At 40.5% G+C, this 20,932-nt stretch overlaps 6 protein-coding genes across 7 annotated transcripts in view; 4 read left to right on the plus strand and 2 right to left on the minus strand.

The window, feature by feature from the left end:
• The window catches only part of LOC109116735, a 2,201-nt gene extending 1,919 nt beyond the window's left edge, over positions 1 to 282 (plus strand). Inside the window, exon 4 of the transcript XR_002024250.1 lies at positions 37 to 282. The gene's annotated coding sequence lies outside the window, so the exon portion shown is untranslated. The remainder of the gene's footprint in view (positions 1 to 36) is intronic.
• A 1,481-nt stretch (positions 283 to 1,763) lies between these two features.
• On the plus strand, positions 1,764 to 4,264 carry LOC104814982 (ubiquitin carboxyl-terminal hydrolase 22). The gene is made up of 3 exons (XM_010543248.1): positions 1,764 to 2,886; positions 3,097 to 3,215; positions 3,427 to 4,264. The coding sequence occupies exons 1-3, from the start codon at positions 2,135 to 2,137 to the stop codon at positions 4,215 to 4,217; spliced, it is 1,662 nt and encodes a 553-aa protein (XP_010541550.1). The 5' UTR covers positions 1,764 to 2,134; the 3' UTR covers positions 4,218 to 4,264.
• A 713-nt stretch (positions 4,265 to 4,977) lies between these two features.
• LOC104814984 (probable folate-biopterin transporter 2) lies at positions 4,978 to 8,637 on the plus strand. The gene is made up of 5 exons (XM_010543252.2): positions 4,978 to 5,964; positions 6,478 to 6,737; positions 7,416 to 7,511; positions 7,600 to 7,770; positions 7,847 to 8,637. Exons 1-5 carry the CDS (start codon positions 5,607 to 5,609, stop codon positions 8,459 to 8,461), a joined length of 1,500 nt encoding a protein of 499 aa, XP_010541554.1. The 5' UTR covers positions 4,978 to 5,606; the 3' UTR covers positions 8,462 to 8,637.
• A 788-nt stretch (positions 8,638 to 9,425) lies between these two features.
• On the minus strand, positions 9,426 to 15,696 carry LOC104814983 (protein RRC1). Its single transcript, XM_010543250.2, is given in 19 exon segments — positions 9,426 to 9,673; positions 10,222 to 10,382; positions 10,702 to 11,444; positions 11,527 to 11,751; positions 12,040 to 12,177; positions 12,268 to 12,352; positions 12,463 to 12,521; positions 12,613 to 12,834; positions 12,932 to 13,003; positions 13,147 to 13,259; positions 13,534 to 13,699; positions 13,821 to 13,937; positions 14,048 to 14,197; positions 14,285 to 14,345; positions 14,661 to 14,706; positions 14,883 to 14,922; positions 14,925 to 15,012; positions 15,268 to 15,319; positions 15,322 to 15,696. Coding segments are annotated over 19 exon segments (2,817 nt in total). The 5' UTR covers positions 15,353 to 15,696.
• Positions 15,697 to 16,381: 685 nt separating this feature from the next.
• LOC104814986 (nuclear nucleic acid-binding protein C1D) lies at positions 16,382 to 20,287 on the plus strand. Of its 2 annotated transcripts, none has more exons than XM_010543255.1 (6): positions 16,382 to 16,723; positions 16,814 to 16,869; positions 17,073 to 17,127; positions 18,732 to 18,812; positions 18,909 to 19,156; positions 19,733 to 20,287. In XM_010543255.1, the coding sequence occupies exons 1-5, from the start codon at positions 16,513 to 16,515 to the stop codon at positions 19,136 to 19,138; spliced, it is 633 nt and encodes a 210-aa protein (XP_010541557.1). In that variant the 5' UTR covers positions 16,382 to 16,512; the 3' UTR covers positions 19,139 to 19,156; positions 19,733 to 20,287. The 2 variants fall into 2 exon arrangements, with proteins under 2 accessions (XP_010541557.1, XP_010541556.1); XM_010543254.1 differs by having other exon boundaries at positions 19,737 to 20,287.
• LOC104814985 (early nodulin-like protein 3) lies at positions 20,218 to 20,903 on the minus strand. Its single transcript, XM_010543253.2, has one exon. It carries the CDS (start codon positions 20,841 to 20,843, stop codon positions 20,265 to 20,267), a length of 579 nt encoding a protein of 192 aa, XP_010541555.1. The 5' UTR covers positions 20,844 to 20,903; the 3' UTR covers positions 20,218 to 20,264.
• Positions 20,904 to 20,932: the final 29 nt, after the last annotated feature.

Raw genomic sequence — 20,932 nt, forward strand, 5'->3', positions numbered from 1 at the left:
ACACTGAAAAAACAATAGGAATACTCGTTGGGGGGCTCGGAAGAGAATATTTGATCCACCCACGATTCACGTTAAGTAGAGTACATGAGTGATATGAACAAGTTCTAGTTAAGTAGATTTTGACCACAAAAAAAAAAAAAAAAGATGCAGATTCACGGCCAGATTTATATCCCATTGCGATGGGAAGCAACATTTTCGTTTTTTTTTTTTTTATAATCTCAACGGGTACGTTACAAGTTGTCTATGCAAAGCCCCACGACCAGGACAGAACTCTTTACCGTATCCGGAAGTCTGTCATCATCATCATCATCATCATCATCATCATCATCATCATCATCATCCAATTGCATGTTATGTTCATATAAGCGGGTTCTTACATGGGCCCGTTTTCACCTAAATGGGCGATTTGGCTCACATTGCTTTAGACTTGTTATCTCTGTTAAAACCGTCAAACATCCTTTGTGGTCTTCTTTCAAGTCTATAAAATGGCGGGGGAAAAAGCCCATTAGTATAAGAATTAAACAAGACTTCATATGTACAGGTCTCGTTAAGATGAAACAGGTGCACCCATATTGTAATTTACTACAAGAATTAATCAAGTACGTACATACAGTAATTTTGGGAATCCAAACGTAAAAAATAATAAGAAATACCAAAGGAAAACCCAAAGTTACATCGCGTCAACTAAGATAATTAAATTTAGTGAAAAGTCATTTCTCATCGATTCATCCAATTGTTCATATATATGCCGGGAAAATTGTTGTTCAAATTGTCTGTATAAGGTGTAAGTGTGTATATATGTAATTCGAACGTAAAGGATCAAAGACGTTGACTTCAAAGCAATATAGTTGACTCTATATGTATATCAAGCATTATATCCTGTAAAGAATATATATATTTTTAATTTCCTACGTGTACATCGATCGTTTATCTTTGATGGGATTCAAGAGAGCGTATTTTGTGTCACACGAAACCACTTCGCTCACTCAATCAACTTATATCTATACACTAAAAAGATTCCACGGAAATAAAAGGCAAATCTTGAAATTCTTGTTTACAAAAACATTCGGTATACATATTCACTACAATAATTATGATTTGAAATAAACATTCGGTGTATATATATATATATATGTATATATTCTTGGTTATCCTTTGTTTGCGAATGCGTTCTCACCCTTTTCAAACACATTTCTATCATCAAATAACAAGAGATACAATGCCCTAACATGATGTAAAAACACACACTATATGCCAAACGGTTATGAAGCAGTTCGAATATTTCATCTTAGTTTTATCGAAAATGAATTCAACCATTTTTTTTAGGCATATATTCACTGATTTTCGTCACAAAAAACATGTTCATTTGCGACGAAAACAAATAAAATGAACTGAAACCAAATTTATCAAACCTCGAATTACTGAAATTCAGAGGCAACATCAACTTTCTTCTTGGACAGTTCGTAGTCCATATCTCTTCTTCTTCGGGTTCTTTACCTCCATCTTATTTGAAAACATTTCTAAAACAAATGCATGCATCGAACGAGTCCTAAGCTGTTTATTCTTTGTAAGAACTAATCCATAATATTGCCTTAACAAAGCTCTTGTATAGTAATACCTTCTGCTTCATTTAGAAGCTCTTTTACTAACGAAACCTTCTGTTTCATTTAGAGGCTCGTGTCTCCCACCTGCTGGGACGCTAGGTCAAACATTATAAGCACGAGACGTGGAGCTTGGTGCAGCCTACGAATCATGTAAGTCGGTTTACTCGCAACTCTTTCATTTGCTTTTCGGAAGAAAAATTTGATTGCGAGAGAAAAAAAAAAACAGGGAAAAAAAAGAGAGCAATAGATTTGCTTTTGCTTCTTTCTTTCTTCCTTTTTCCTTTATTGATTACTAGAAGTGTGGATGCTAACACGCTAACCCTGATCCAAAATCTACTGTTTTTTTTTTCCTGATTTTGATTCACAAAAAAAAAAAATTGATTCTTTGATCTCCAAAGTTTCGATCTTTGTTGTTATTCTTATCTGATTGTCAATCTGAAGCAACCTGTTCGTCTGAATCTACGAACTTTCTTCTGTTTTCATTTTTTGCTGCTGAAGATTTGCGAATCTGGGTTTATTTCATCGTCTTCATGTCCGGGAGGATTTCATTTTTGGCAAATCCTGTTCCGTGTCATCACCTAGCTGATTATAAGCTAAGATATGGTACCGATGGATACAACTCCTTCCAAAACTTCTTCACAGCCTTCAAGAACGGAAGAACGAAGATCAAACTGGATCATTCGGATATACCCAGATGCAGTTCTTGTGGTGTCCTTCATGACAGACTCTATATCTGCTTAATCTGTCGTTTGATTTCTTGTTCAAGCCATACTATTTCGCATACCCAGACCAGAAATGGCCACGATATCGCGGTTGACGTCGAGAGATCCGAGCTTTATTGCTGCTCTTGCTGTGATCAGGTGTACGATCCTGATTTCGATGAGGTTGTCGCGTCTAAGCAGCTCATGGGTCTGGGTATTCCCATTAAAAACGGGCCCGATGTTGCAGCGACGAGATCGAGCAAGAAGAGGAGGTTGGACCCGGAACTAAACGGATCAAAGCTTGTTGTCTTGTCCAGAGATCGAAGGGAGAAGTGGGCATTTCCTCTAGGATTGCGGGGTCTGAACAATCTGGGCAGCACTTGTTTCATGAACTCGGTGTTGCAAGCTCTGGTTCATGCTCCTCCTCTGAGAAACTTTTGGCTAAGTGGTCAGCATAACCGTGATCTATGTCTGAAAAGATCCGTGAATCGGTTGTGCTTGCTCTGTGATCTTGATGCTCTCTTCTCCGCCATGTTTTCTGGTGATCGGACTCCATTCAGCCCGGTTCAGTTCCTTTACAGGTCTGCTGCAAGTGGTCAATCCAATTGTCTCTCTTTAAGACTTTGTAAAATTCAGGGAATTCATTCATCTAACAACACTGCGTGTGATGTGATTTATGTTTCTTGAGTTCGTTCTAGTGAAGTTAGAGATTGAATGTTTTCATGCACATACATGCTGTAACACTGATGGATCATGTTTTCTTTTTCCCTTTTTTGTTTTGGTGCCTGAAGTTGGTGGCAGCATTCAGCCAATCTAGCTACCTACGAGCAGCAGGATTCACACGAGTTCTTCATTTCGCTATTAGACGGTATCCATGAGAACGATGGAAAGGCAAAGACTCTTCATCAAGGTAATCTTACGTGCTGATGAAATGTTGCTTCCTTAGTGCTGTGAATCTGTTTCATAACCATAGTTATCGGTTTGGAAAAATCGATGTTTCGAATCATTTGAGGCCCTTTGTATGATTGTATCTTTGTAAGTTTTAGAATCTTGTGGCTTGGTGAAAATTCCGAGTTGGTGAACTCAGTTTTGGAATTTGGATTCTTTTGTTCAAAATGCAGATCATGATGAAGAGTGCCAGTGTATAACTCACAGGGCGTTTTCCGGTCTTTTGAGTTCGGATGTGACCTGCACATCTTGTGGATCCACTTCAACCACGTACGATCCCTTTGTCGACATCTCTCTCACCTTGGATCCGGCAAATACCACGGGTTTCAGACGAAACAGACCCGATGGCCCTAGCGAGACAACAACCTCGTCAACTCTCTTAGGCTGCTTGGACTTCTTCACTCGGCCAGAGAAGCTGGGACCGGACCAGAAACTCTACTGCCAAAGCTGCGGAGAAAAGAAGGATTCTCTGAAGCAGATGTCCATAAAAAGGCTCCCTTTGGTTCTCTGCTTGCACCTCAAGCGTTTCGAGCATTCTCTGGCGAGGAAAGCCTCGAGAAAGATAGACCGGTACCTGCAGTACCCTTTCCGCTTAAACATGACTCCATACCTGTCCTCCTCCGTCCTCGGGAAGAAGTTCGGGAACAGAATCTTTGCCCTCGAGAGAGAGAGCGAGGCTGCTGCTTCATCATCGTCATCGACTGAGTTTGAGATTTTCGCGGTGATTACGCACTCGGGCATGATGGAATCGGGGCATTACTTCACGTACATACGGCTGAAAGGGATGTGGTACAGGTGCGACGATGCGTGGATAAACGAGGTGGACGAATCGGTAGTGAGAGCGTCTGAGTGTTACATGTTGTTTTATGCCCAAGAAATCGTTGTTCAAAAGGCTCTCAAGGGTCTTGGTCATCTCCCTGATAGTGATGACGACTTTGCTTTCCCTATGGCTGGTCTCTGCTGATTTCCTTCGAGGCCCATTAAAGGCCCAATAAATTTTGTTTTTTGTTCGGTTTGGGCTTCACCGTCTCGTCTCGGCCCAAGTAAACCATCTTCGTACAAGTAAATGTTTCTGTGATAATACGGGGGAAAATGGTCATATAAATAAAGAATTTTTATTCTGTAAATAAATGTATTTTTTTTTTCAAATATTTACTCATAAAGTGATGATGCGAATTGAACGATTATCGATGACGTTTATATGGTAAATTTTATAAAATTTGGTGAGATTTTCCTATTAATATTAGAAAAAAAAATATAAACAGTCATGTTTCAAATTAAATATAAATATTTCTAATTAAATATAAAAAAAGATTTTTTTCTTTGAAAATTTGAGACGGTTTCGGGCAGAGAGGGACTCGTTTTACTTCATATCCTACTAAAGAGGAACTTTGGACATGTGTGTGTATATATATATGTCCAAAGAAACTTAAACTACAGATTCCAATCAAAGAGTCCCTGTGTTTGTGGAAATGGGCTTTTTGGTCATTCTCGAATCAGAGCACAGCACCAGTGTAGTGGTGACAAGATCTTGGGGGGATTGTGTCTTTCACCCAATAAGGTAATGCCACGTAATCAAAAGACGAGAGACCTAGGTTAAAGACTTAAAGGTAGTTCTGTTTCCATGTTGGCGAACCAACCCCCACCCAAAGATGGTAGATTTTCTATGAGCTTTTTGGACGGTTTTGACATTTAGATTGGATTAAGTCTACCAAATGATTCAAAGGGACATATCGAAATTGTTTTTTTTTTTTTTTAAAGATGACGACCGACGGACGGGCAGACAGGCAGCCAATGTCTTTGGTCGTCAAACTCAACAGATGAAGCAGCTTGACTTTTCCATTCTTCTGCTTTGATCTTTGTTTGATCAATTCGTTCCTTCTTCTTCTTCTTCTTCTTCTTCTTCTTCTTCTTCCTCTTCTTGGTCTTCCATGGAAATTCGTTCAGACCAAACAGAGTCAACGGAATGAACACGCCTCGAAGTTTTCCCTTGTCCGAGTTTCACTCCATCCAAGGAAACACCCATTTCAGAAACCTCTGGGTTTGATCTGTTTTCCGCAATTTCAGATCGAGCCCACATCAAAAGTTTCGACATTTCCCACGATCCCCAGCTCTACGTCCATTGTCTTCTGCTCGAATGGAGCCAAACCTACGTTTCTTGAGCTTCTGACAAAACTTTTTTCCTGGTGGAGTTTCAATCCATCTTAAGCAACGCCCATTTCGCTGAACTCATCGTTTCGGACCCTTTTTTCGTAAATTTCAGATCGTATCCACGCCAAAAGTTTCAAGATTTTAGCGATCTCAAACAGAGCCAAATCTCCCATTCCCCCCCTGCTGTCTTACTGAACCAGTGATGGTGGAAGAGCCGAATCTCGAAAACGGCAGATCCGTCGATGCCGGCAAGGAAGGGTACTTGCGTAATTTGGTGGTGGGTCCTGTCCGGTGGATGAGGATGCTGTCGGCGGAGCTGCACTGGAGCTTTGTGTTCGGTGTGGTGTCAGTGTACGGAATAAACCAAGGGGTCGGCGGCTCGCTGGGCCGGGTAGCCACTGAGTATTACATGAAAGATGTCCAAAAGGTTCAGCCTTCTGAATCCCAGGCTCTCACTGCCATTACCAAGATTCCATGGATCATTAAGCCTCTTTGGGGCATTCTCACTGATGTTCTTCCCATGTTCGGCTTCAAACGACGGCCTTATTTCGTCTTAGCCGGTAATTGACCTTCGGATTCTGATTCTTTGCGGCTTTGTTTCAGTTCATATGATGAATTCTGTAACATGAATGCTAACACTACTGGATCAGTTCTTGAATCATCCGTTAGTTCCAATTAGATTGGAGCAAATCTTGGATTGGTTTCAATCAAGAAACGCTCAAAATGCGCGTATGTTGTGATGTTTCAGAGTTTGGTTTCTAAGGCCAAAGTTGTGTTCCAAGTATATATATATATATATATATATATATATATACACAATGGATGGATGTGTATATGTGGAATAAAACAAGTTGGTTTTGGACATATGATCATATCTATTCTCATTGAAACTATATCTATAGACTTTCCCATCGAATGCCATGTTTTCATGAATGTACATGAATCATTACATGTTATGCAGCTCTGTTAAACCTCATACGAATAAGTTTGATGGATCCATGTCATGATAGATTCAGCAAACCATTTCCATTCAAAACATAACGACCATTGTTTTGTGAGAAATTTCATTCCAGGCTTTCTTGGAGCGGTCTCTCTTCTGCTCATATCGGTCCACAGCAATCTTCACCTTTTCTTGGCGCTGTTCTGGATGACTGTAGCAAGTGCCGCAATGGCAGTAGCAGACGTTACGATCGACGCTTGCATTGCGTACAACAGCATCGAGCACCCGTCTCTTGCTTCCGACATGCAGAGCTTGTGCAGCTTCAGCTCCTCCATTGGAGCACTTCTAGGGTTCTTCATGAGTGGCATCTTTGTCCACTGGTTTGGCTCCCAGGTTAGTTTATATTATACCGATCTCCTTGATCTTGTTTGGAGTATGTCTCTTTATTGGATCCTGTTCCTTTGCACATTTAAACCCTTTGATGTATAAAGAGTTTATGACATGATCCATACAAGTGTAATAAAGTCCAGAATTATAGTTTTTTGCTGAAACAATGTACAGGAAAAAACATAAGAAACTAAAGGAGATTACCCTGCTTCTTCCTGCTGCATATGTGCTTGCAGACTCTTTTTCATGCTCTGGGCTCCTAGCAGCTGGTAATGGTGGTGGTATCCATCTTTATTACAGAAAACAAGCAATGTAAGTACAATGGTCATTCAAAGGTATAGACAACAACGAATGACCTGACACTAGAATCAGTTTCAAGGCTAACCACTTTTGGATTACCTTCCACTTCCAGTAATCATCATAAATGGCTCCATTCTCCACCTTTGAAGGGTGTCACCCTTAATGACAGAGAAAATTTCTCAGCATGTGAAACTGTTAAGCTCCAGCAGATAACATGTTTTCCTACTTATAAAAAATTTAAAAGTGTACCTGAGCGAAGGAATAGAGTCTCCAGACATAGTAAGTATGCTCTTTTGAGCCAAGCTCAAACAAGAAGTTAAAAAGAAGATTCCCACGACCCCTTTCCATGATAGCTTGTTCGAAAGCACATCCCCCATCCTGTAGGGAGTTTTCGGGTTGCTGACAGTCCCGTTTGGACTGGTAGCTGTTGTCGGAATCATGCTTAATGAACACCATGATCCCATATTCTCTTACAAACAGGCATGTCTTCTGTCTTTTGGACCAAAGTCTACTTTTATACAGCACTTCTCTTTTCTTGTCAATCTTTGATCCGCTTTGTTTGAATCAGGTGAACCAGAAGTTTATCGAAGCAGGGAAATCGATGTGGAAAACGCTCAAATGCCCGGAAGTGTGGAGACCGTGTTTATACATGTATATCTCCCTCGCTCTCAGCTTGAACGTTCACGAAGGCCTCTTCTACTGGTTCACCGACTCGAAGGATGGACCTTTGTTCTCTCAGGTGCCTTCAGATAAAACCCCAAAACTTTTTCCCCCCCAAAAAGACGAAAACTTTCTTACCCGAATTCGCATCACAGGAAACCGTAGGGTTCATCCTCTCAATGGGTTCAGTCGGGTCGATCATAGGCACTATGCTGTTCCAACTGGCGTTGAAAGACCATCCATTCCGAGGCCTTTTCATATGGACGCAGCTTCTCTTTGCCTTATCGGGAATGCTGGACATGATCCTCGTGCTACGCCTCAATCTGAGGTTTGGTCTGCCGGACTACCTCTTCGTGGTGGTAGACGAGGTCGTGTCCCAGATGATCGGGCGGCTGAAATGGATGCCGCTGCTCGTCCTGAGCTCGAAGCTTTGCCCCCACGGGATAGAAGGGACGTTCTTCGCGTTGCTGATGTCGATAGACAACGCGGGGCTGATGACGTCGTCGTGGCTCGGGGGAGTTCTGTTGCGTTTGCTGAACGTGAGTCGGACCGAGTTTGGGAACCTGTGGCTGGCGGTTCTGGTGAGGAACGTGTCGAGGGTTTTGCCTCTGTGCTTTCTGTTTCTGGTGCCAAAGGGAGACCAGAACTCGTTCCGGCTTCCGCCTGAGGTATCACTACTCGGCCAAGAAGAAGATGAAGAAGGAGGAGAGAAAGGTGGTACAAAGAGTATGGAGTTGGCTTCCCTCATTCATCCTCTCGACAGCAGATAACAGATTATGATCTCTACCCCTCCTTTTCTTATTATAGCACAGCTCTTGATAAAAATATATAATAGATTTGTCTTTGCCCTTGCTTTGATTGTGCTGCCGTTCGGTTTCTCTTACTTTGGATCCATATTTTCCTTTGAAACATTGGTTAGGTAGGCCGAAAGCCACGAGAAATTCAATCTTGAATGGTTTTCAATTATAAATCGGCACCTTTAAATCTTGTACGTTCAGACTAATCATAGTCTGTCTTTGGATCAATGCACTAAACGGTAAAAGACTACTCTAAAAGATTGCTCCATTCTCAAGATAGGGGATGAGGACCGCGGAAAAATTAGGGGTTCACTTTCGAGTTTCGACCGTGAATTTAGTTCTCTTAAATACAGAACTTCCAGTTTTGATAACAAACAGACAACTATAGAACGATTTTAAGACTGACTCTTAACAGTCTCAACCCTCTTGTCTCGTTGGCCACTCACCCTCACGCACCCACGAATAACCGAAAGTCGAGTATCCGATCATCACGGGGCCGAGACCGGTGCTCTAACCGAGAAGCCTAAGAGGGGAAAACCAAAATCAAATACGTTGGAAAACTCAGATACCCGACCCTATTCCACCGCCATCAACCAGTCACTGGTCCCTGATATAACTGTTCCATATCATTACCTTAACGGCCGAGCAGTGGCCGTTGAAGTCCGAGCCTTTTGAAGGTAAAATGAGAAACGGCTTCAACAAATAGCCACCAGAAAACAAACAACCTCAAAACAGAGAGGCTGAAATCTTTTTGAGATTGGGACCGGAACACACACAAAGTAGTACATTCATGCCGGCATACAACATTGTTTTTAGTCATCTTCTGGGTCTTTTTAAGGATAAAAAAACACAAAATCAAAGGTCAAATCTTCATGAAAAACCAACATTTTTTCCCCAAATCTTCAGCAGTGGACAAAACAATCATATATATGATCCATCACCTGATCCCTCTTCTCCGCCAATCCCTATCTCTGCCTCTGTCATGATCGTCTCTCTCGCGGCTGGTGCTTTTTTCCCGTCGTTCTTGGCCTTTGTCTTTGTATCTATCTCTGTCTCGGTCCATGTCATGATCTCTCTCCCTCGCTGATGATTTCCGTGGAGGGCTTTGGCTCTCGCTGCGGTATCTCTTTCTTGAAGACTCTCGAGATTCTTCTCGCCTCTCACTCCGATCCCCTGATGATCTCTCTGCATTCAGAAATTTCCTCGTTAGTTTGCTGTTGTCTCATTTTGGATACTCAGAGCCATGAAAATTCTCCATGCCCTGTACAGTGCTGGGGCTCTCTCTATCCAATTGTACAATACTCTCAAATAAAAACCAAGTCCAGCAACGAGGAACAGAAACAAAGTGGAGAAAGGCATAATAATCAAGCAAGGACCATCCATAACGAAGAACTCAGATAGAAAAAAGAAAACCTAGAATCATGGAGAATTACAATAAACTGCAAGAACTAAACGAGCTCCAGCCAGAAGGCAGGTCTATAAATTTCACGCATCTATAAGCATAAGAGTATATTTTGCGGTGGGGGTGAAATATAAATTAGTGGTTCCAGTTCTATCAATGCATGTCAGGTTTTAGTAAATATGGGTTCTAACTCGGACACCAGGTTTAAATTTGATATGTTGAAAAGCAAACATATCACATGTAAATGCATGTGCAAGATTATAGAGATGAAACACAATTTTTTTACACAGAGAAAGAAAATGATTTTATTTTTTGTAAAGTAAAAACTTACGATTTTCATGGCCATTAGACCCTGATAAGCCATAATCAGCTTCAAGCCTCTTTCGGTGGATCGCAACTTTCCTCTCGATCTCCTCAGTGTTCTTCACTCCCTGTTCCTCAAGAGATTCACGGTACTCTATCAAAGCAACTTCCACACGTCTAAGCTTTTTTCTGCAGTAACAAAGAGGCAGAGTCAGGGAACACAGTGCTACAATCCGTCCGATCACAAACAATAACACTGAAAAAACAATAGGATGAATTCTGATTGGATGTTTCTCATCTTTTCTTTCAAGTCAGACACTAATGTCCTCATAGCAGCAAAGCAACTGCAGCTATTATTTCTAACAATGATATTAAGTTTTTTTTTTCACGATATGATGAGTACAGTACATATGTCTATTTTATGCGTGTATCGCTTGGTTTTATCAAGACTAGTTTAAATTTAATGAAAATGAATGTAGATAATCCTAGTCTATAACATGGATCAAACCTTTGTTCCTCGTCCATTCCATTGTCAGGTTGAGGTTGAATACGAATACTTGCATCAGCCTTGAAATCATCTTCGTCAGCCTTAGAAGGTGCCCTGCCAAGATTATCACTTCCAGAAGAGTAGCTTCTTTTTTGTTCATCTTCAGTTTCATCATCCTCTCTCGCCCATCTGGATGCTGGCAAAACGGGCTCATTTTTCTCTTTTCTCGTGAATGCTTTAAGGTCAGGCTGCGGGATCGGTAGCGTTGTAGCCAGATTCACAGGCTCTCTAGCTTCAATCTCTTCATAACTGTTCCTCATCAGCTCATGATCATGGCTAACTCCTTCCCAAGTTGATTGGCCCTGTGGATGTTTAAGATTTTCATCTACCAGATCATAACCCCTTTGCTTCTCTGCATCTTCAAGGCTTAACAGCCGAGCAACCATCATTTCTCTACCACCTACGAGAGACAGCCCATTGTGTCGGCAGCGTCTTTCAAGCTCAGCAATTGGTAGATTCATCAGTTCTTGCCTTGCAGCTCCTTTGCCCATTGCCAGTGCACCGTCGCCACTGGTCCTACCCACAGTGGCCATATCTTCTGCGTGGCTTTTCTTCTCTATTTCAGGTGCATCACCACAGATAGAATGAAACAGGGTGACACCAGAGTTCCCAGACCGGAGAAACGTGGCTCTTAGTCCATTTATGTATGCATCTGAGAAAAGAAACCAGTCTGACCATACTTGCAGTACTTTGAGAACTCGTTCCTACACAAACACAGATTTAGTTCATGTCAAAGTTTAAGAAAATAAAGAAACACATAGGAAAGGGTTAGTATTTTGAGCATACTTTAAGAGCCTCGGCAGTTATCCTTCCTGTTATACTGCGATATAAATCATTGAAGCTTTCCATTATATCAGGTAGGAGTGCTTCGAATTTGGTTCTGTATGCAGAGGCATTTTTAACAGGCGCGCTACTGTTATGAAGAATGTCGGATACAAGCATGAGCCTTGCAACTTTAGTCGGAATTGGTGTTTCTTTTAGTGTCAAGGACTCTGTCAGGACTTCAACAACCTGTGAAAGGAATAAACCTTTAGAAGGCACTTCATGAATCAGATTGCCAATAAAATGTACTTTGCAATCCTGTCGAACTGAATAATTATATCTAGATGTTCTATGTGGACCATAATCCATAACTTTTTTTTGTTACACCAGGCAAGTAAACTCATCTATGGTTTTTATTTTTTTGAACAAAATAGGACTCAGTTCACTTCATATGTCAAAGGATTTTGGGGGAAAACCTATTAGGGAGATGTGAAACAATAATACCAAGTAAATTTATGTTACTCAAAACAAATATACCTCTCCAGCTGCATCAGCGTTATCCAAAGCGAAACCCATTGCTTCTTTTATCTGTCTCCTCTCTAAAGTTAGACCACGCAACATGTCCTCAAACTCATCCCTTTGAGGATCAGTGAGAGTCCGTTCAGCTTCCACACGCTGTGAATTCATCAGTACTAGATGTATCACTAAAACATGAATACTATAAACAATGTACAGGAAAAAACATAAGAAACTAAAGGAGATTACCCTGCTTCTTCCTGCTGCATATGTGCTTGCAGACTCTTTTTCATGCTCTGGGCTCCTAGCAGCTGGTAATGGTGGTGGTATCCATCTTTATTACAGAAAACAAGCAATGTAAGTACAATGGTCATTCAAAGGTATAGACAACAACGAATGACCTGACACTAGAATCAGTTTCAAGGCTAACCACTTTTGGATTACCTTCCACTTCCAGTAATCATCATAAATGGCTCCATTCTCCACCTTTGAAGGGTGTCACCCTTAATGACAGAGAAAATTTCTCAGCATGTGAAACTGTTAAGCTCCAGCAGATAACATGTTTTCCTACTTATAAAAAATTTAAAAGTGTACCTGAGCGAAGGAATAGAGTCTCCAGACATAGTAAGTATGCTCTTTTGAGCCAAGCTCAAACAAGAAGTTAAAAAGAAGATTCCCACGACCCCTTTCCATGATAGCTTGTTCGAAAGCACATCCCCCATCCAGTACATAGAGAGCCATTGTATCAATTACATGTCTGAGGTGCTCGTTGTCAGGAGGAATAACAGTGATATCCGGAACATTTGGGGTAAGAACCTAGGAATGAAATCGAATATCCAGTGACTCAGGAAAACAACACACACAAAATTTTTTCAAAAGGAACTGAAGTCATACAGAACCCAAGTCTGCATACCAGCTCAGAATTTTGTGCAGGTACCGAAGTTATTGGTGGACCTGATGGGCCAGAATAAATCACCTTGCAGCCCTACCAATTAGAATATATTATACTTAGTGTACAGATAAAGATAACATTTAGTGATCAAATAACAGTCAGTATGGTATCAGTTTGATCCATAGCCAAATGAAATAAAAACGAATCTGAAGAGTAGCATAAGTACTGTTACAGACCTCCTTACTCCGAATAGCCATATGTCCAGGTGGCGGAGCAGGTAAGGCTTGTGATGGTAGAGCAACTGCCTTACCCCATCCAATTTTCAATTCATAGTCATACACAACTACTCCTGTAAAATAATACACGCATTGAAAAAGGTATGTGAATACTAAAACAGAAGCCACAGATTAGTAAAAGTTGCTAGAAGGGCCTGCGGTTTCCCAAATTAACTAACCCATAAGTACTTTTATCAATAAAGAAAGACAACGTGATATTAAGGGAAAACAGCAATATTGACCAAATATGAAAATTTGAACGGTTGGCTAATCTACATTTAATTTAATATTATTCGATCACTTCAATCAAGAGTGAAGCATGCTTTGCACATAACAAATTTCACTAACCTTGCATTTCATCTTTTGCTGCTTGTCCATCAGCTCTATTCATGAAAGAAACAAAACCACAATTTCTTTGCCGCCTTCGCTCCTCTTCTGTCCTTGGCCACATGATTTTGACACTGGCTATAGGCCCAAATCTTCCAAAAGTTCGCAGAAGAAAATTTTCATCAACCTAGTCGAAGACAAAAGACAAGGTCGGAAATCTTAGCCAAAGAAAGTAACACTAGGAACTAAAGCCAAGTGGAAGTGGAAGCAAATGTCGAGAAAACCGCAGAAAAACTCCAGATATAAACCTTAGGTGAAAGATTCCCAACATATAAATTCGTAGTTTGTGGGTCGCCGTCGTCAAACGATCCCGGCCTTCCACTGGGATCAAAATCATCAGGTAGCTCATCAAAGCGGCTAGATGGCTGAAGAAAATACAACTTCAATAAAACATTCGGGACATATATCCAAATATACAACAACGACGATTAGTTGGTACAGAGATAATAATTCAAATAGATTGAGATGAACTTACTGCAGAGCTATCACCATGACGGTCACGGGAGGTCCCCCGTTCCTGGTTTCGCCTCTCTCTCATTTCTTGTTCACGTTTCAGCTCCTCCATGAAATGATCTATATTCCGTGTCTTCCCCTTTTCTCTCTCCTTTGATCTCTCTTCCTCCCTCTAGAAAAAGCAAACAATCAGATCAGAACTAAAATATTATTACAAACCAGCAAACAATACAGGGAGTAAGTTCCAGGGACCACTGACCTTCTTCTCAGGTTCTTTACCCTTAGATGCCATAGGTGGAGGAAGGAAAGAGGGTACATACCTGCAGAGATTACTTGGAAGATAACCTTCTATATAACGAGAAGACATGCTTGGGTTCCGATTTTTCAAGCTATATTTCAGAACACTCTTAAGACCCACAATTAGCATCTCATCTTATACACTTTCCAAAGAAACTCTTTGTTTTCAAGCATCACATACACAGAACAAAATGAATCTTACTCTAGTCTTATAACCAAGTATATCATAATCGTATCGTATTATCATAATCATATTAATGGAACACTTTTTGTTTATGATGCATCCACCAGAAACTATAGGCACCACAAGATTGCTTGATCAAAAGTGATTAATTTACCTACTTCCCTTCTTTGAAACGGAACCCCCATCTTTCGACTTTTCACCTGTCATCCGCGAATGCATAAAAAGGTCCATGCTTTTATTAATGTGTTCCAAATAAAACAGAAACATTATTCTACCAATTCGGACCATCAAACAGAAGAACATAGAACAACTGACACAAAAAGAAGCCCTCGACATTAGCTTTACTCCATCAAATCGTGTGGACTCTGAGACTAACCTTCGGAAGCAGTCTTGGGCTTGTCATTAGGGTTGATAGTTCCACCTCGAACAAAGGTCTTAGCTGTGCTGTCTCCTTGAAACGATTCCAAGAATTCCTGATACAGACGAGCCGTTTCATCTTCAGCTCTCTGCATTGAGAAGAAAAAAGCCCATCATCGTGAAATCACCGCAGAAATCGCTGAACAATCAAACTGAAAACTGTTTCGCGCATCACTGTTGCTAAAACTTTTTGGTTAAAACGATTTGCACGGGTCAGACTATCCACAACAGCTACATCCCAGAAAACTCTAAAAGAATCGAACATAGTTTCAACTCGCTAATTACATGTAACCCAATACCCATCAAGGATCAAGAAATTCCATAGCTAAGGAGGAGAGAAAAACCTTCTTCTTGGCTTCTTCTTCTTCTCTGTGTTTCTGAAATGGCGTCTTCTTTCGGGTGATCGAGAAGGAACTCATCTTTCGGCATACAAACTTCTTACGAATCAAGCCCTTCAGGCAAACTCAGAGCAGCACCTAAACCCTAGCTAATCACACGAATCGACCCTTAACACGACAACAAAAACGAAACTCGCGATAGCTCGGAATCCTCCAATTTCAGGTTGGGGAAAAGACAGACGAGGGTTTCGCCGTAAATTAGGGTTATCAATGATCCGAATCGGGAAGGGGGGACGAGTTCGAAGATAGGGATTGAGAGAAGAAGACAGCCAGAGCGAGGAAAACAGTGGAAGGCTTAGAAGGACCCCAAAAAATATAAATCCCTAAAATTTCCCAGTCCTCACTGAACCTTTCTGGGTGGAGAGAGAGGCGTTGAAGGTCAGACTCTCATTATTTTTTGTCTTTAAAAGCACCTTTTTTTTTATATGTGAAATTAAAATACCTAAAATCGATATAAAACCATTTTTTTTCTCTTGTTGTTTGTAACGATCTTTAATTTTTTATTTGATGTTATAACACCTAAATGCTCAATTCATATTATTATGAAAACGATTTTTTTACTTAATTTATTATAATATTTTGTATTTGATAGATTTTTTTTTTTCAAAACGTCTATAAGGTAAATCCCGATTCTTAACTTATTCTATATTTCTTCTGTATACGTACAGATTTAGAATGTCCAATTTTTTTATAAACAGTAAAGATTTTTTTTTTTACAAAGATCATTCGCAAGGATATCTAAATTTATAATAATTATGTAAAGTATTTTTATAATTAGCAAAAACTAAAAAAAATTTAGTAAATATATAAGATTATTTGATCCTGAGATTTTTTTGTGGTTAAATTGATCCTAAAAATTTGAAATATAAATTCGATTATTTCGGTACAAGAAAATAACATTCTGACTCCACATGGAATAAGTTTCTCAATCGTTAATGGGCCAATTGATGGCCATTAAAGGCCCAAAACAGCTTCTGATTGGGCCCTTCTATGTTAGTCAGAACGTACGTATAAATACTAAGCTCAGCAATCGTCGTAGACGGAACCTAACTGCCACTGTTTTCTCCGTCGTCATCCCCCCAAAGCCCTACACAGAGAGGACGCTCTCTCTCTCTCTCTCTCTCTCTCTCTCTCTCTCTCTCTCTCTCCTTCGTCGATTGGATTCTCAGTTCGTGTTCGCATCCGATTGAAATGGGAGGAAGCGACACCGCAGCTTCCGCTGTGGTTCCGGAATCGGCGACAGAGTCCGTGAACGCAACATTGGCGAGCATGGAGGAGCTGAAGCCACAGATTCTGGAGCTCATGTCTTTGTGCGAACCCGAAGTCCTTTCCCTGCTGCCGCCATTGCAGCGAGCCAAGGCTCTGTTCTTACTCGCGGAAGCCACCACAACTCTTTTCACTCGTATCGCTCTTGATCCCTATCAAATTTTGCTAATTTGGAGGAGTAAGATAATCGGGTTTTGCATTAATTGTGTGTGTGGCTTTGTTTCAGTGAGGTTGAGGTGTACTGGAGTTCATCCCGACGATCATAATGTTAAATCGGAAATTGTATGCTATTTACCTTTAAGTACCTTTTCGGATCGTTTTAATTTACTGAATTGGAATCATTTTTGTATGTTGTCTTTCTTCATCCTCATTAGCTTCGTTATTTTGATTCCTCTACTTTCTATAGGTTTGCGATTGAAACCCATTTCGTCTCTTTTGCTTTTCAAACACTTGATTGTGTACTTATTTGTGATATGAATTTGCAGGAGAGGCTAAGCTTGTACAGAGAGAAGTTGCAGCGGTCTATGGATCGGAGTAAAGGTAAAGGCTCAACCTTTACTGTTCAATGATTCTGTACTCAGGTGGAAACCTGGTTGTTTCACCTTGTTGCAATACCGTCTTGAGATGAGAGGACTAGTATTTCGACTTTGTTTATCAAACTTATGTTACTTCACTAAGAAAACCATTTAAGCAAGCTGAATTGGTTCAAGGCTGAAGGGTGATTGTGATGTCTCATGGACTAAATGATGCATCTAGGTTTTTCTTATCTCGAAGAACCATTGTATCCGTTTAGCCCCTTCAATTGAGGGGACCAGTATTTGAGTTTTGTTTGTCAATTTATGTTTCTCTGTTTAGGAAATCTCTTTCCCAATTTGAATTGGATTAAGAATTAAGACTGTTTGGTGACTGAATTTAAATTGTCCTTGAGCTAAGTGATGTTTTCTGGGTTTTTGCTTTTTGTGTAAAGACTATTGGTTTGTTTTCCATGATGCCATCTTTCACTGAGGGGCCTGTATTTTAATTTTGTTAGTTGGATTTCCATTTTTTTTTTGTAAAACATTTTATTCAATTCAAATTTATTAGAGGCTATCTTCTGACTGATCACTGCATCCTCTGGGTGAAATGATTTGCTTATGAGTTCCTCTTTTAGTTCATGCACCTTTGTGTCCCTTTGTCATCTTGATTCAGGAAGACTAGTTTCCAAATTTGCTTATCGAAGTGACGTTTTCCTGTTTACCAAAAAAGCTTAAGTTTTCCTTCGAAAAAACTTGTCGGTGACAATTAGAAGGTTATTGATGCATCTTATATCTGTCGCGCTAAACAATTTTCCGGGAGTAGAGAGAAACCGATGTGCCCATTTTCCTTCCTAAATTGAAGGGATCATTAATTTAACTTTGTTTATCAAACTTATGTATCTCCATTTTGTATTCTTCTTACTCAATCCTAATGGGTTAGGACCTGATTCATAATCATTGTTTCTTGCGACTTTTTTACAAGTTTTTCTTTTCGTTGCATTTTTGTTCTGTTACGTTGTATTTATGTTGCGTGCCTCCATTTATGAAATGCTACCTTTGTTTTTGAAAATGATGTATCTCCATTTATGAAACTTCTTATTCAGTTTGAATTTCTTATTGGCTTATTTATTGTAATGCCACAATGACAAAACTATTTTTTCTTTGATCCTGTGTTTGCTAAAGAACCATTTGCCATCTACTATCTTAAATCAAGGGGACCAGTATTTACATTTTGTTTGTCGAAATTTCATTTTCTTTCCATCTAGAATACATTTATCAAACGGGTAATGGTCAAGGCTAACGGACGATTGTAACATCTAATGCGCTTATCCACGAGGATCATATCCGTTGTCTACGAGAACTTATTATTCAATCTGAATTCGTTAGAGGTTATTGCTTTCCAATTGTTGTTTCTTGCGTGCTAACTATTTCTTTTTTCTTTTCATTCTTCATTGGATAACCGTTACGTATATCTACCATCGAAAATCGAGGAGACCAATGTTTGAACTCTTATGTTACTCTGCATAGAGAACTTACACAATTTAAATTGGTTAAAGGCGAAGTGCTATCTGTAATTCTCGACGTCTCATGGTCTGAGCGGTCTTTTATCTGTTTCCTTTCTCTTTGAAGAGCCGCTGCGTCCGACAACTGTCATAAATCGCCAGGCCGCAACCCGTTTCATCGAGCACTCTCTTCCTGACCTTACATCAGGTATGTCACTATTACATTCTTTTGTTTCTTTACCATCATCACCTCCCCTTTTTTTTGTTATATCCGTGTTGTAACAGTCATTTCGTATGTCTATAGACCAAAGGCAAAGCATGAGGAATCTTAGTAAAGGAGATAGATCTAAGACCAAGTACTCGGAGGCAAATGCAAAGAGGAGGAAATACCCATCAAATGAAAAGCAGTCTGTCCAGGCCGCTGCAAAGGAGTTCCTTGAAAAGGCTTCTCGTGAGCTTATTGGAAACAATGAGAATGGCGTCAAGGGTCCTTTAATGGCAGTTGCTGATGGTTCAGATGAAGAAATGGCATGAGCTGCATACATAGAACAGGTAATATAGAATTGCTTTGCTGCGTTTGCTGTGATGTGTTTGAAAGGAAATTTCATGGAGTAATCTTTACAGTCCTATGGTATTAAATGTGAGAGATTTGCTGAAGTTTTTTATTTTAGTTAGGAAAAGATGCTGCGAAGATATCTAAACTGGGACAATTTATTAGTTTTGTGTTATCAGCAGAGTAAGATCAAATCAGTATCATCAGATACTAATCTGATTGGGAATCGTATATTCTCTTGTCCGTTTGCCAGTCCCTGGTTTTCTTTGTTTATGCTGTCTGATATAGGTACTTTTTGTGCATTTTCGGCTTCATGGCCGTAATGGGCCAGGGAGTCTAATAGTTTTGTTACTAGCCATGTCTTGGGAACTGATTAAGAGATTACCTGAGTGCTTGCCAAACATATCCACATTCGAAGTCTTCCTATTGTTACAGATTTAGGTCCATTCAAGTGAGTCTCTTATGTTAGTTAGTTATCCATGCGTCTATTCTATCCCAGAAGTTTGTTCAGCATCGTCAGTGGCTATTCAATCTTTTGACCACCTGCTTGTTGCCCAAATGCGTTATTTATCAAGGCAGGACCTGCAAATGGAGCAGGCGAAGACGGGTCATATGTGGTGGTTTGGGGTTCATTTGGTTGCGGAATGTTTCAGAAGCCCGTGGCGGTTTTCTCCTCCAGGTTCTTTTTGTTATGCATTATTTTGAAAATCCTAATTCTTGTTCTCGTTTTTCCATTCTAGCCTCAAATGGAAAAACAAAAACAGAGTTGAGAGATCGGATTGAGACCCAATGTTTTGGTATAATCTCTCTCTCCCTCTCTATGTCAGTAGGAGTAGCCATTCCAGTTTCGGTTTCGTATATTTGAATTCGACTGTATTTCGGTTTGGGTTCAGTTTGGAATCGGATGGTAGTTATGGAAATACTCATTTATCAGTTTTAAAAAAAGTAACCATCTAGTTTTTAAATGGAACCCATTTCGTTATTCTTTGGGTTGGTTTATTATTCCGTTATTAACTAAATTGTCCACCTCTATTTCCATATATAAAAAAAAACCCCAACAAATCCATGAACAACTCAGGTTGTAAAGCAAAAAGATAAAAAAAAAAATCACGATGACAAAGTCCTTAATACAACAGCTACCAACACCGCCGTAAAAGCCCCACCTCGAACCAAGGAAGAAGCTGCATCTCCGGTGGTCGGAGCAACAGCCGGAGCTCTGATCTCAGCCGCTGCCGCCACCGGAGAAGGAGATGGAGCCTCGCTGACAAAAAACCCACGGCTGCTTCTTGGCGACATAACCACAACGAAGAGTTTCTCACCTTGTTCGCAGTTAGTCTTCGAGCCGCTGATGAAGAAGAAAGCTCCATGCCTCTCCAGCTTCACCTTCGTCTCGCCACCGCTGAACTTAGCGACTGGTTCTGTCGTGTTGCAGGTGACGTAGGCTTCTTTCGTCACCCGAAGAACCGAGTCCTTTTCTCCGTCGTACTTCCAGAGCAGAGTATCTCCGACGTGAAATCGTGCCTTTTCGGCCCATCGGTTGAGAGAATCTGCAGGGGAAGAAGGGACTTTCCATGCGTTGGATTTGCCTCCCACCAGAATCTCTCTACAGTTTGTGAGATCGGTTAACAAGAGCAACAAGGAGATGAACAATAATACTGAGGAAGCTTCTGGAGATTTTCCAGCCATGATAGAGAGAGAGAGAGAGAGAGAGAGAGTTCTGCGAGGGTTGTAATGGGGAGTCTCTGTGGCGGGCTGTAGGTATTTATAGTGGGGGG

Source organism: Tarenaya hassleriana, unplaced genomic scaffold (genome assembly GCF_000463585.1).
Source record: "Tarenaya hassleriana unplaced genomic scaffold, ASM46358v1 Cleome22, whole genome shotgun sequence".
Taxonomy (NCBI): Eukaryota; Viridiplantae; Streptophyta; class Magnoliopsida; order Brassicales; family Cleomaceae; genus Tarenaya; species Tarenaya hassleriana.